Consider the following 12951-nt stretch of genomic DNA (forward strand, 5'->3'; position numbering starts at 1 on the left):
TTTAAAGGTCTGCTTTAGTGATGTGCTAAATGTGATTAGAGGACACGTTCAGAGATAAGCCTCATTCTTGAGCCTATCTCTATTTCAAATACTGTGCTTTTGTGTTATGAGTGGTATGGTTTCAGTAGTAACGGAATCTGAACAGATCATCTTGCAACTGCTGTTCTAACTTCGTGCATAAAAAACGTGAATTAGATAGGGGTGTGGTTAACAAGCTGTCTGTTGAAACCTGACTGAAACAGTTATTCTGATCTTTCCAAAACTGTTGGTCTAGGAGAGACCCCCAAGTTGTGTAACATAACTCTTTTGGCACCCCTTTGTATAACGTTTGGTTCACAAAAGCTTCTTACTTGTGCTGGAAAATCTAACACAGGAATCGTCCCCTAAGCAAATGCGTTCAAGATCTCTAATCTTAACTTGTGTAACTTTTATAAATTTGCCAGTTATTTTATTGAAGCAGATTCATTGCTGTTGAATGTAAAACTAAAAGAATATCGCACTCCTGAAATGTATGTCCTGATCCTTGATACGATGGAATCAAGAGTATTGCAAAAGGAAAATGCATGGTATTTAGAGTATTTGTGCATTTACTTTGTTTTTCCTTCAATACAGGGTAATGTTTTCTTGAAGAATTGCATGGGTAGATTTTCAGTGACATTTTCTTTCTGAGTTTCTAAGAGGTGAAAATGTTTTAGAAAACTTTGACAAACAGCTTCAGAACTGCAGAATCTATTTAGGAATTTAGAAAAAATAGTTCTATTTAGTTTTAACTTAAACTTGTGTCTTGTTTCTTCAGGGCCATGATGAAGAAGCTGTTGTGGATATGGGTAAAATCAGCTCTACTATCAATACAAACTTCGAGAAAGAAGAACTAGAGAGTAAGTTTGTGGTGATTTTCTGTTTGCTTAACATGTATTTTTTGCCTCAGGATAAGAGATCTATTTTCCTTCAAGTGCAACCAGTATTGCTAAAAGGAAGCAGAATTTTATGGCCATCATGAAATTCTAGGAATAAAACCAGTGAACGGCAGATGACCTGCACTGTTTTTTGTTCATGCTAATAAATATTCACTGTTACTCAAATCTGTCACAGAAAAAAATATTTAAAAAAAAGTGTTTATGAAGCCTTCTAAGGAAAGCTTCCTTCTGAGATTGTAGGTCTGAAAAAATAATTGCTGTCAGGAAGTAATTTCCTAGCATGAATGATGTCAAGTTCTGCAGAATCAAAACTCGGGCAACAGGGGCCGTGAGGGAGATGTTTGTTTTGTTTTCTGAAAGTTAAGTACCCTTGTGAGTGTGGTCATGCACTTTAAATACTGAGAGTCTGAACAGATAACAGTGCTTCTAGTTTCATGGTAAACTGTACAGTCCGCAATCTGCAGTCAGTTAAAGCATTATGGAATCCTGTTAGTCTTCATTACTTGACTCAGGATCCTGCATTTAGCAACAAAAATGGCATTCAGTTAGTTTCATATAGCAAAATGCAAAATTAGATACTTCGTCTAAGAGACAATTTCTTACTGACTTGAAAAGGAAGTGGATTGGGATGAAGATTCATGGATGCTATTTAGTGAAGCTAGAGGAAAAAGCTGGGGAGATCAAGTGTTAAAATCTTATTTATTCACCTTTCACGTAGAATGCTCTGAAGTTTAATTAACATTTGCAAAATGCTAGAAGACTATCAGTAGATTCACTAAGTAGTATTTCCTGACAGTACCAACTCTTACTGCTTCAGATCACCGGAGAGCCATTATAGCAGCAGTTTCTAGCTGAGAAAAGTTAATTTAGGTTGCTGTCACATTTTCTTATACTATGGTCTAACAAGAGACGGTTTAAAGTGATTAAAGTTGCTTGTTGCTGTTGCAGTCATACTCTTGCTCTGTTCCCTTCAGTCTGTTACTGCTTTCTGTCTTGTACTGACACTTTCGTTTGTCTGACCGTACCATAAGCCTGGTTAAGTATGTTAAGCCAACAGAAAATGTAACAGTCCTGACAAAGGAAAATTGAAAGATCTCAGCAGTTGAGCACCCCAAACCAATTTGCCACACAGATGGATGTGTGCCAGTGCTGAGCGGAGGAAGGAAATGTGAATATGAGGCTGAGAGGTGCAGCGGTGGAGGCTGCCACAGTGCCAATTTAGACAGAGGTGAGCTGTGGTGAAACCACTGCTGTGTCTGTTTCTGCAGTTAAATCTTCAGCACAGATTTAAACTGTCTCCTCCTTCATTTACTTCTCTTGCTTTTCTCTGGGAGATGACCCGGAAAAAGCATGTGTGTGTGTTGCAGGGAGGCAGGGGTTAAGGGGAAGCAGGCATTCAGCTGGAGTAGTGTGCCCTGCAGCAGCGTGAACAGCTGTAATGGCTCAACCATGAAGAGTGACATGGGAACATTCAGGCAGATCACTTCCCCGGTCTCTTTCGTAGCACATTCACGGAGTGCTTCAGCTAATACAACACTGTAGTTACACAAGATACTGGGTGGGAAGGGAGGAGGTTCAGGCTGCTTGAGGCAATTTAAGCACTTGCATTGCTGACTGTGGAAAATAGCCCTGTCTTACCCATGGCCAAAGAATAAACTAAGGTGAAACCAAGACTTCTGTTTCATGAGCAATTGAGTCAACATAACACATATTGAAAGGAGGAGATGAGGAGATCTCGCTGTCCTCACCTTGCTCTTAGCTATGCAGCCTTACCTTTCCTTTGGCTGCCTCTCACTCTCTTTGGAGTGACTCAATGTAAGTGTCTCAATGCGAGAGAGGGCTGGCTATAGAGAGGTTAAACAAGTAGCTAGTAAGTATCTGACAAAAAAAATGTGTTCCAATAGGATTACCACATATCTGAGGCTTCATATAGGCACACATTTTCACACGTAAGTAGGAGTTATTTTTGGCAATTACATATATTTTGTAGTATCTTACGTGTTTGTAAGAAAATTGGCCCTTTGGTGTTTGGTTTGTTTTTTTTTTTTTTTTTTTTTTAAATGGTAGAATGGGGAAAGGTAGGGACGGCATGTATTTTGACTTTTGTCAGTGGAAGCTGTTCCAGAGTAAGAACAAGAAGTTTTTGCTTTCCTGTATGAAAGATAAACGACTGCACTTACATACCTTTATGACTTGTATAGTTATCTTCTCTGAGGTTCAACAAAAGAGATTCAGAGTGTTTTAGAGGATAAATTTGTGTGAACTTGCAGCTTTGTTTGTTTATGAGATCATTATTTATAAGCAATTATGATTAAAGTAGGTATGTGGGATTTTGGGGTTTTGTTTTTAATTCTGGTATTAAAATCTTACAAGGGGAGAAATGGAATTGTTGGCTGCAAGCAGTAAAAAACCTCCAGAAAGTATTATTTTTCAGTACTGATTTGTGAACATTTTCTTGTAGGCTTAGGAAGACCTGTAGTCAAGCATTAGGTATTGTAAGTGTTTTAAGACCTGAAACTGTTTCAGTCCAGTCTTCCAACTTGTTTTTCTGGTGACTTGAAAAGTAGTTCTACGAATTTGGGACCTTTCTAGAAGTGTGTGTTGATTCATTTTCAAGGAGAGGTAGCAAGCAGTTTATTCAGTTCAGGTTTGGTGCTTCACACCATAGCTGTAAGAGCCAGCACGGACAGGGGATATTTAACTGCTTTAAAGCATCTACAAACTAATGTTGATTGGTTTGATGCTGTAGAAGGCATAATTTTTCTACTAATACTAAAGCAAAGGTTTCTTGGTGTTGTCAGTATTGGATACTTCTATTTTCTGGAAATTTTGTGATGAAATATTAATGGAAAGAGGGCCAGATGCTAAAGGGGAAAATAGATCTGGGAGTTAGGGCTTCCCAAGCTCTGCTTTCTATTTATGGTGGCTGGGAAAGTGTGGTACATATCTGGAGTGACAGTGTTTAGGTTAGAAAGGTTAGGCACAGGCGACTTGTTTTCGTAACTCTCTTCCTGTAAAAGAGAAATGGGTAGAGATGGTAAACTGCAATTGTGGGCAGGCTGTGTTTGTACTAAATAAAGGTACTGCTCTTTACTGAAGCTGTGAGGCCTCACTTTGAAATAACAAATGTCAGTTTATGGAAGAGCTAGAAAGGGGAATAACATCTTAAAATAATATTTTTAAGAGCACCTAATGTTCTTAACTTGATGCCAAACTCTTTGAGCTGCCATGAATGAGAGTAATAACAAAGTAAGGCGAGAATGGTAATGGCAGAGGTATTTCATGCCATCTTGTAAAAGGCATTTTCTGTTAAGATCAATGTTTAAGGAAAGCTTTCTTAAACCTGAGTTAATATGTTTGGCTTGATATTACCAGGACCTATCTTTTTAAATGTGTAGTTAATTTTCCAGCTTGATTTGAGGATACATTTACTAGATACAGTTTAAGGGAAAAGGGTTATATTCTGTTGTTATTGCAGACCAGTTACAGGCATAGCAAAGATAAGGAGTTTACACCTAACAGAAGTCTTGTTCCAGAAACAATCTGAGGTCAAGAGTGTGTGTCTCAATAGACTAGTTTTGTGTGGCATAAATCCAAGAAGCAGCTTTCAAGAGTTAAGATGATTTAACAGCTACTCTACTCTCACGCTATCCTGTGGCAGGTGTAAGTAGTGTTTACATTTCAAGTGACCCTATTATCTCTGGTACCTTGGTGGTTTAGAGCCTTATTTTTCCTTTAAGAAAACAGCTGTCCTTTTCAGTTAATCTTAGTTGATAAGGACAGGTAATTAAATAATCCTGCATTTTTTCCCCTCTAGAAGTGAATATTGTTAATATCTAATTGGAAAACTTGCTCTACAAGTGTTTTGCAGTTTAATGTGTTATGAGTAGTTAGAAATTGTTTCAGTATTATGAAGGGGCTTTGGGGAACTAAGAGAACTTATATGGCAACTTGTAGTAGAATGTACTGCTAAGATTTTTTTTTTTCAGGTGGCAGGTTTACTATTCTACCTTTTAGATGCATCTAAATTGTAATTGTTCAAAACCCCATGAATAGTTTCTGTAAAATCATTTAAGAAAACAAGTTGTACAGGAGCAGGTAAACACAAGTAATACCACAGGACGTTGTAGCTGCTGGCGCTTTAAGATTGTGCTTAGTATTTACGTTTTTATGTTCTGTAATAGGCTGTACTAATTCAGACAGGCAGTGCAGAACAGGTTTCTTATGGTTCTCAAACTACAGAATGAATGCTTGAACCTTTAAGAGACCCCTTAATGGCCTAGAAAAGAACGGTGTTTAACAGAAAAAAGAATTTTGAAATGCTATTTCTCATGAAGTTGTATCTTTTTATGTGGTCAAAAAGTAGAAAAATGTGACGTGTAACTGCTTCTGAAAACAAAAATAATTTGGGAAGGTCATTAATGATTCTTGCAGACCACCTTTCATCCATCCTCTCTAGTGATCTCCCTGAACTGGAAAGATCTTGCCCGCTCCTTAGTTTGAGTTGAACTGCGAGCAAGCAAAAACATGTCTATTCAGATACAGTACGGCTAGTCAGGTATATGAGATATGCTCTGAGTCACATGCAACATCAACAAAATGTTCCACTTACACCAGTTGTGCTAGTAGCTGGTGCAGGATAAATTATTTTGTCCTTATCGTTCAGAAATAAATGTTAGCTGTGCTCAGTGCTTCTCTATAAGTCACAAAAATTGAGGGTGTTTTCCTAACGTGATTTTTAATGCAATCTTGATTAAGTAAATTTTGGAATTAGGCTGCATTGCTACACCTTCGTCACACATGTGTTGAAAATTTAGTTATAATATCTTTTGCTATGGGAATCCCACATTATACAGTCCACAGGCAAGTTCTGCAGGACTTCTTGTCCTGTTCATTTATGCAATATTCAGACTTCTGTGTAGAGAGAATAATTGTCCTCAACTTATTTTATTTTATTATTTGTGGTGTTCATCACAAAGGTAGATCCTTAACAAATGCTATCAAAACCGTTTTCAGACTGTCTTTTGAGAGGGGAAAGTTGGCAACCTGATTGTGTAGACATAAAGCTCAATAGGGCACCCAAAGTGACTAGACACAATTTTCAGTGTTGATGTGTTGTTGGTTTTGGAGGCAGGGGGTTATTTCTAATTTCTAGAACATTCTTTTTGGAAGTTGCTTCTGATTCTTCCAAACACAGTACTTACAAATTACTATAAAGTCTGAAATTTTTGCTTGCATGTTAAATTGCTTGCAAATTACTGGAAAGACTGTAAGCTCCTGGCAAGTGAAGCTTAACAGAAGTTACTTGAGACAAGAGACTTTTTTCTTTTTTTACATTATGAGACTTCTTGATGGTAGCCTAACAAGAGCTGAGTATAGAAAGAAGCATAGACTAGTGCACCCCAAAATTCATTAGATAACAGTTGTATAAACTTAAATTTTTTTAGCAGTTTTGATACCACCGTTTCCCTCATCTTTGAGGGAAATACCCCAGTTCATGAATGGCTGTTGACAGGATGTTTTATCTTGCTAAAGAAGCAGTTATCCAACTTTACAATCTTTCTGACTGAGTTGGGACTGAGGAGTAGTATTCATACTGAAACTAAGGCAACATTTTTGCATATATTGTAAGTCATACATTAGAGTAACAATAGTATTACTGTTTTATATTTGTTTAGAAGATGTGACGTATAAATCTGTATGGTATTCTATTCTGCTTTAAAGTAAGGAAAACATTCTCAGAAAAGACAGCTTTTGTAATGACTTAGCTTTAGTATTATGATCTAGGTGTTGCTTTATGGGAAGTGCAGACTTCAGTAATTTCAGTGATTTCTGTATGGGAACTGGAATACATGTGTAGGGAATCATAAAATTCATTTTAGCTATGCTTCCCTTCTTATGTAGCCAATCTGAAGTAGAAGATCTTTATATAAATACTGAACCTTAGGTGAAAATAATCTTTGAAGGAGATGATGCAGCAAAGTATAAGCTTTTCAATATGCAACTACTTTTTCTGTAGAGGTAGAAGGCAGTACTGAATATGCATACCCTTGAATTGTTACAATTTCTAACAAGTAAGGCTAGATTATCTAATATCACCCTCCAAAACAGACAAAACTGTTCAATCACATTTTCTGTCCTTTAGTAATGGTTTTTCAGAGTGAATCAGCTTTAAACTTGAATGAGTTCATGATAAAATCAGCAGTGGACAATAACTTTGCCTATACTTAAATCTTTAAAATGCGTTTTGGGAAATGTCCATGCTAATTTTAGCATTTCTTCTTAGAGTTGTTTTTAAAATGGATGCCATTCAAAACAAATGCCTTTTACATAAAGATATAAAATAAATATTTAATGTAAAACAGACTAAGATGGAAGCAATGCTTTTTAAAAGTTTATGACATAAACTGTGTCCTAACAGGTTTTTTTAAAACTTTTTATCTGAGAGAACATTATGTAATGTTTCTGTTCTGATTGTGTCAGAAATTTTATAAAAAGGTAACTAACTGCAGTTTTATAATCTGAAACATACGTAAAATTGTTACTCAAGTAGTATGGCCATAAAACTGGAGTTTTACCAAACAGCACCAATTGAAACTTAAAACTTAAAGTGAACTTGATGGCCCCAGATTGCTCAAATTTAAAATTTTTGAGATGAGGCAGAAGAAATAGGAGACTGTACTTGATTCTGCAGCCTATTGTTTCTTGATGGCTTTTCATAACATTTATCTTACTATTTTTAATCCCTTTAAAATCAGTTGTTCCAAAAATTGGCTAAACCTGTGACTTGATGGATGTCAGAAGTCTTTCTGAATGGATGACTTGTCCACTTGCAATTCACTGAAAGCTAATATTTCACAGCAGTTAAACCTTTTAAAGTGTGAATTTTTTTTTTTTAGATTTCTGAACATTTCTTATTTTATAAAGCAAGTGTGAAAGTTTGAGTCTTTCTTAGAAAGGGTAACCCTTACATGAGGCAAGATTCCCTCTGTACTATTTTTCATATCTTAAAATATCAGGAAATAGATGCATTTGGGGTCAGGCTGATCCATTTAAAGATGTGTGCAGCAGTTGTGCAAGAGAGAGATCTGATGAAATTTGTAATGAGAATGTGTTTGTGACCCATTGATGAAGTGGGAGAATCTTCTTTGCAAATGTTTCTTTTGAAATACTTTACAAGCACATTGTTACAAATGTGGAAGCCTCGTGTCCTTAGAGGGTATGGCATCCGTGAAGGGCTGAGAACGTTGGTTTCTTTATTAGTGGACGAAGGGGCAATCTTCGATCTTAATGGGACTTTTGCTTGAATTAACGTGGCTTTCTCCCCTCCAACAGAAACAACTCTTTGAAATTATCTTGGTTATGTATCCTTTTTCCTGAGCTCTGCTGCAGAGACAGGCTGGACCAAGAACCTTCAGCTCAGATAAAGCGTGGGGCCCAACTACGGTCTGACTTGGATGTACGATGCAAGGGCAGCTAGTCCTCCCTCCCACAGGTACCAGGTGGTGGCTCCTTTCCCAGGCGAGGGAGATCGGTGCTGGCAGTGAGTCACAAAGACCTGGGGTGGACGTACTGTGCCAGAATCCCTGTGCACCTCCGTCAGCTGGCACTAAGCTTTTCCTATTACTCTTGCTACCTGCATGTCTAACGTAATTACTGATAATGCCTTCTTGAATATTGTTGATTGTGTCAAATAGAAATATTCAGTGCATTTTTGTCTTATGACTGCAACTACCAACTCATATTTGGTTTTAAGTCAGAAAAAAAATCACTTCTGTGTGTAATGAGAAATCTGGCATTTACTGCTTCTGCCAGTCACTGTAATACGATGCTGTCTTTCATTGTGTAGTGAGAAAACACTCTTACTGAGCTGCTTTACCATATGCTGTGCATACTAGATTTTTGGATTATGCCTCTCAATTTTATCTATCCAAGTATTTTAGTATAAAGAGCATATTGTCAGATATACTTAATTAGTAGGAGCAACAGGAGGTTTTAGAATACAGCCCAGGAGGTTTAACCGATTCTAAAATACGCTGCACTGTGGAGAACTTTTGGGCTTCAGCTATGGCATGTAACTGTCCCGTGAAAGAGTTTTCTTTACTCCTTTATACAGATTTGGTTAGAAAATTTTATTTCAAACGTTTTATTCTCAAAGCAAGAGATAATTTTTGTGAAATAATTCTTTTAACAAAGCACAGAAAAAGAACCCTTGGTAATAGGGCTTTTTTTATAGTCAGTTCATGCATACAAGACCAAGATTATATTAAAATGTTTTATATTCGCTTTTACTACATTAATTCCTTAGAAAATAACTTTGTTATTTCTTGGGAATGTTTCGTTTGAGAGAAGTTCATAAAATAAGCTAAAATACTACTGTTTATTTTTAAATATTTAGTTTGTGTCTCACACTAAGAACTTTACTATCAATATTAAATTGTACATTTAATTGCATACTTCAGAAATGTGGCATTACTTTTAATTAGAAAATCAGAGGATTAGCATAGTAGCACTATTTTCAGTGAATTACTGACTTAAGTGAATTTTCAGAATTTTCATTATAAATAAATTAACTTTGAACGAAAGGGGGGTGTGTATAAATGAGGGATTCTGCTTGTTCCTTAAGTTTCACCAGAGCAGAGAATATTTGGAGAAGACCTTTGGGCTGTGAAGTTTTTTGGGGCATGAAAAGACTGACTTGTTCTCACTCTTTACTTCTTCCATCCACCTAAGATTATTTTTCCCATTTGTGTGCTTCTACCTTTGGAGCAGACCTGTGACAGAAGAGGTAGAAGTTGTGCTAATAAATTGCATTGAGCTTATTTTTGTGTGTACAAGTACTTCCTGTGATGTAAGGGGAATTAATGTCAAGGCATGAGATGATGATAGATTTCAAATACTTCCTACTAGGGTAATGTGTTTGGGGGTGTGAGTTAGAAGACATCGAACAGCTGCTTTTTTTCCCGTTTTATGGTCTTAAGGAACAGATGAAGATCTCTCTTGCAGATCCTCCAGGTTTTCCATACTGGAAAGCTCCATGCTGGGACAAGATAGGTTATGACATTATTTGATTAAATAAAGGCTTCTGTGTAAAATAAATGATCTATCTTCAGATTATTATTTGAAGATTTTTTGAAAAACAGTAATTCTTGTCACGAAGTTTTTGTCTTCAGCAGACTGTTGGGAGCCTATTGAGAAGATGGAGTCAGACTCTTGTTGGAGGTGCATAGTGAAAGGGTGGGGGGGGCACACACAAGATGCAATATTGGAAGTGCTGATTGATATTAGGAAATTTTTTTCATGCAGTATGTTGTTATACGTTGGAATAGGTTGCCCGGAGAGGCTGTAGAGTATCTATCCTTACAGATACTCAAAGCTTGGCTGGTTGTCATCCTGACCAACCTGATCAAAAAGATGGCTTCAGCTTTGAAGCTGGCTATACTTTGAGCAAGATTGGACCAGATAGCCCGCCTCCAGATGTCCCTTACAACCGTAATTAATATATGATCTCTGCAGTTCAAATTTCTAAGTAGCAGGATTTGAGAATTCACATAGATATTAACTTGATTTTCTTTGCTTTCCCTTGTTAACATGGGAAGAATGTCCTCCTTTGTATGAAGCTTAAAAGGCATCTAGCTAACAAAATGATGGTTAGAAAAAAGTTGTGTGTGGAATTGTACTTATAGGGTTGCCACATCAGAGCATTTTTGGGTACATGTTTTTGATCTCTCTTGGGCTTTAGAAGTCTTCTATTACCATTTTCTTAGGGGCTTTGGGGAGAAATCAGGGAACTTGAACAGAGCATTTTCTATTCTGTCAGTTTTATAGGACTTGATATAAACTGTCTTTTGGAGTAAGACCGACCATGTGATGGAGACCTGTAACAAGCTCTTAACATTTAAATTTGTTTCATACTGATAAGGACCCTAAGTAGTAAATACTCTTGGTGGATTTGAACAGCTAAGCTTGGATAAAGTCATGTTAGATTAAAATGAACAATTATCTCTTGAGCTTTGTATTACTAAATTTAGTATAGGGCAGTCTACTAATTCAATTGGTTATTGGTTTAAAGTAATTCTATAACAAGCTTTGCTTGACAGTGGTACTGTGGTACAGATGTTTGTGTGAATAAAGCTTTGAAGGTCACATAATTGTACCTTTCAAGCTTTTAAAAACAATATTCAAGTAAAAGGTTGTGTTCCTTTTAGAAATAACACTGATGCTAGTAATATGAATTCCAACCTTTTTAGAGTTAACTTTTTCTCCATTGCTATTACTACTTTCCTTTCTGGCCTTTTTTTTTTTGGGCCAGGGTGAAGGGAACTGTAAGTTGTTTTGCCCAATTCATTGGGAATGAAGGAAAAAAATCCCTGTGTTTTTGTTTTGTTTTTCCTTGTAAATTTTGTTTGTAAGTAAATCTTTATCTGTCCATCTGCAAATGTTAATTACTCCTATCTGAATAATGAAACTTAAGCGAACACATATTCAGTAAAGCTGTCTTTATTTTTAGAGGGCTTCTCAGTGCTTTGCTTTGTGGAGTTAGAATTAAGGTTAAGCTTGTCCAACTTTTATTATGCAGTTTTGTCCTACCTTTTGGAGTTGAATAAGTCATAAGCTGCTGTTTGCACTAGCCAAACTTTTCTTGGTTAGTCTGTTACACTGCCACCCCCCATGCTTGCTCTGAAAAAGAAAACAAAATTCAGAGGCTCTTTTTCAACATCAGGTTTTTTCTTGAAGTTATTCTGATAGATTACACTGGATTGTAATGCATTTTACTTAATTGCTGAAAATCATCTTGCTCATCAGCATTTCACATGAGTACCAAAATACAGTTGCAGGTGTAGCAGTCTGATCACTTTGCTTATACAGAAGTGATTTGGGGAAGGTATTCTTGTTTTACATTTGCCTACAAGACAGTGTCTACATGAGGAAATAGCCATTCACACAATAGTCGCTTCTGGGCAGTATGGGCTGAAGGGTAGGATAACCCATTGCTAGCCTGTTCCCCATGTTTTTGTGATACTCTAATCTGTTAGGGTAGTGAGAAGGCACTTTAAAGAAATACTGTATGTTTGTTGTGGGCTGGCTGCCCAAGTTGAGGACTAAGTTGGCAGTGCCTCCTTGGTGTGCCTTGGAGCAGCTATGAGGCACCTGGACATAGTGATAGCTGAGAGGTCAGTGCATTTTGGGTAGGAAAGCCATTTGCTATGGTTGCAGGTTGTTTAAAAGCACCTTCAGTTTGTTGCTTATTTCAGCTTGGTTTTCCCTAGCTTTTACCTGTTCCTTTGCAATGTATCTGCTCTCCTCCAAACTTCTGTATTGAAAAAAATTTTCAGTCAGACTGGAGTTTTGTAATAGGAGATAGACTTCTCGTTTCCTTGTTCCACCTCTCCTCCATGCAGCAACATGGTCTTTGACTATGGAAATGATCACACTATTACAAATGCTAATTTTTGCAATAGCAGGGTGAATTGTTAAAGATGGAGGCTCTTGAAAAAAATTGTATGGGATTTTTGTTTGTTCTTTAGTACGGAAAGCAATGCGGGATTTTTGTCTTAATTCATGGGAACAGCAAGAGACCAAAATGTAGAACTAGTCCTAATTTTTCAGAAAGTAAAATTTTGAACAATTTCAGATTCCTGCAATTTTCTAGAAAGTAATAATCTGCAAGTTTTTTTGGTGCAATTATCAAAACACATGCTTAAAACAGTCTTATTAAGAATATTAAAACAAGCTGAAAATATAAAATGCTCTACTACTAGAAATATGTTTGAGTTTCTCTTAGGAAAAAATAGTTCCTGCAAAAAATCAAACACTGATGACAAATAAAACTGTTTAACTGTATATATAGCTATAGTTTAATACTTGCTAATTGAATATATAAAATAAATCAAAAATCCTAATAGGGATGATAACAGCATTTGGAGTGAGTGGTGGGTCACTTGGTTGCACCAGGCAGCTTTGAGTGGGGTCTGGCGCGTAATGCAGCTATTTTTGAACCTAGTACTTTTGCTTTCCCTGTACATAAGATTAT

At 36.7% G+C, this 12951-nt stretch overlaps 1 protein-coding gene across 5 annotated transcripts in view; it reads left to right on the forward strand.

Annotated features, from left to right (window-relative positions):
* The window catches only part of SLC4A7 (solute carrier family 4 member 7), a 94399-nt gene that overhangs the window by 32969 nt on the left and 48479 nt on the right, over positions 1 to 12951 (forward strand). For all 5 annotated transcript variants that reach the window (XM_050892568.1, XM_050892572.1, XM_050892570.1 and 2 more), the window contains one exon: positions 797 to 878. In XM_050892568.1, the coding sequence (XP_050748525.1) occupies positions 797 to 878 (82 nt within the window). The remainder of the gene's footprint in view (positions 1 to 796; positions 879 to 12951) is intronic.

Source organism: Gymnogyps californianus, chromosome 2, assembly GCF_018139145.2.
Source record: "Gymnogyps californianus isolate 813 chromosome 2, ASM1813914v2, whole genome shotgun sequence".
NCBI lineage: Eukaryota > Metazoa > Chordata > Aves > Accipitriformes > Cathartidae > Gymnogyps > Gymnogyps californianus.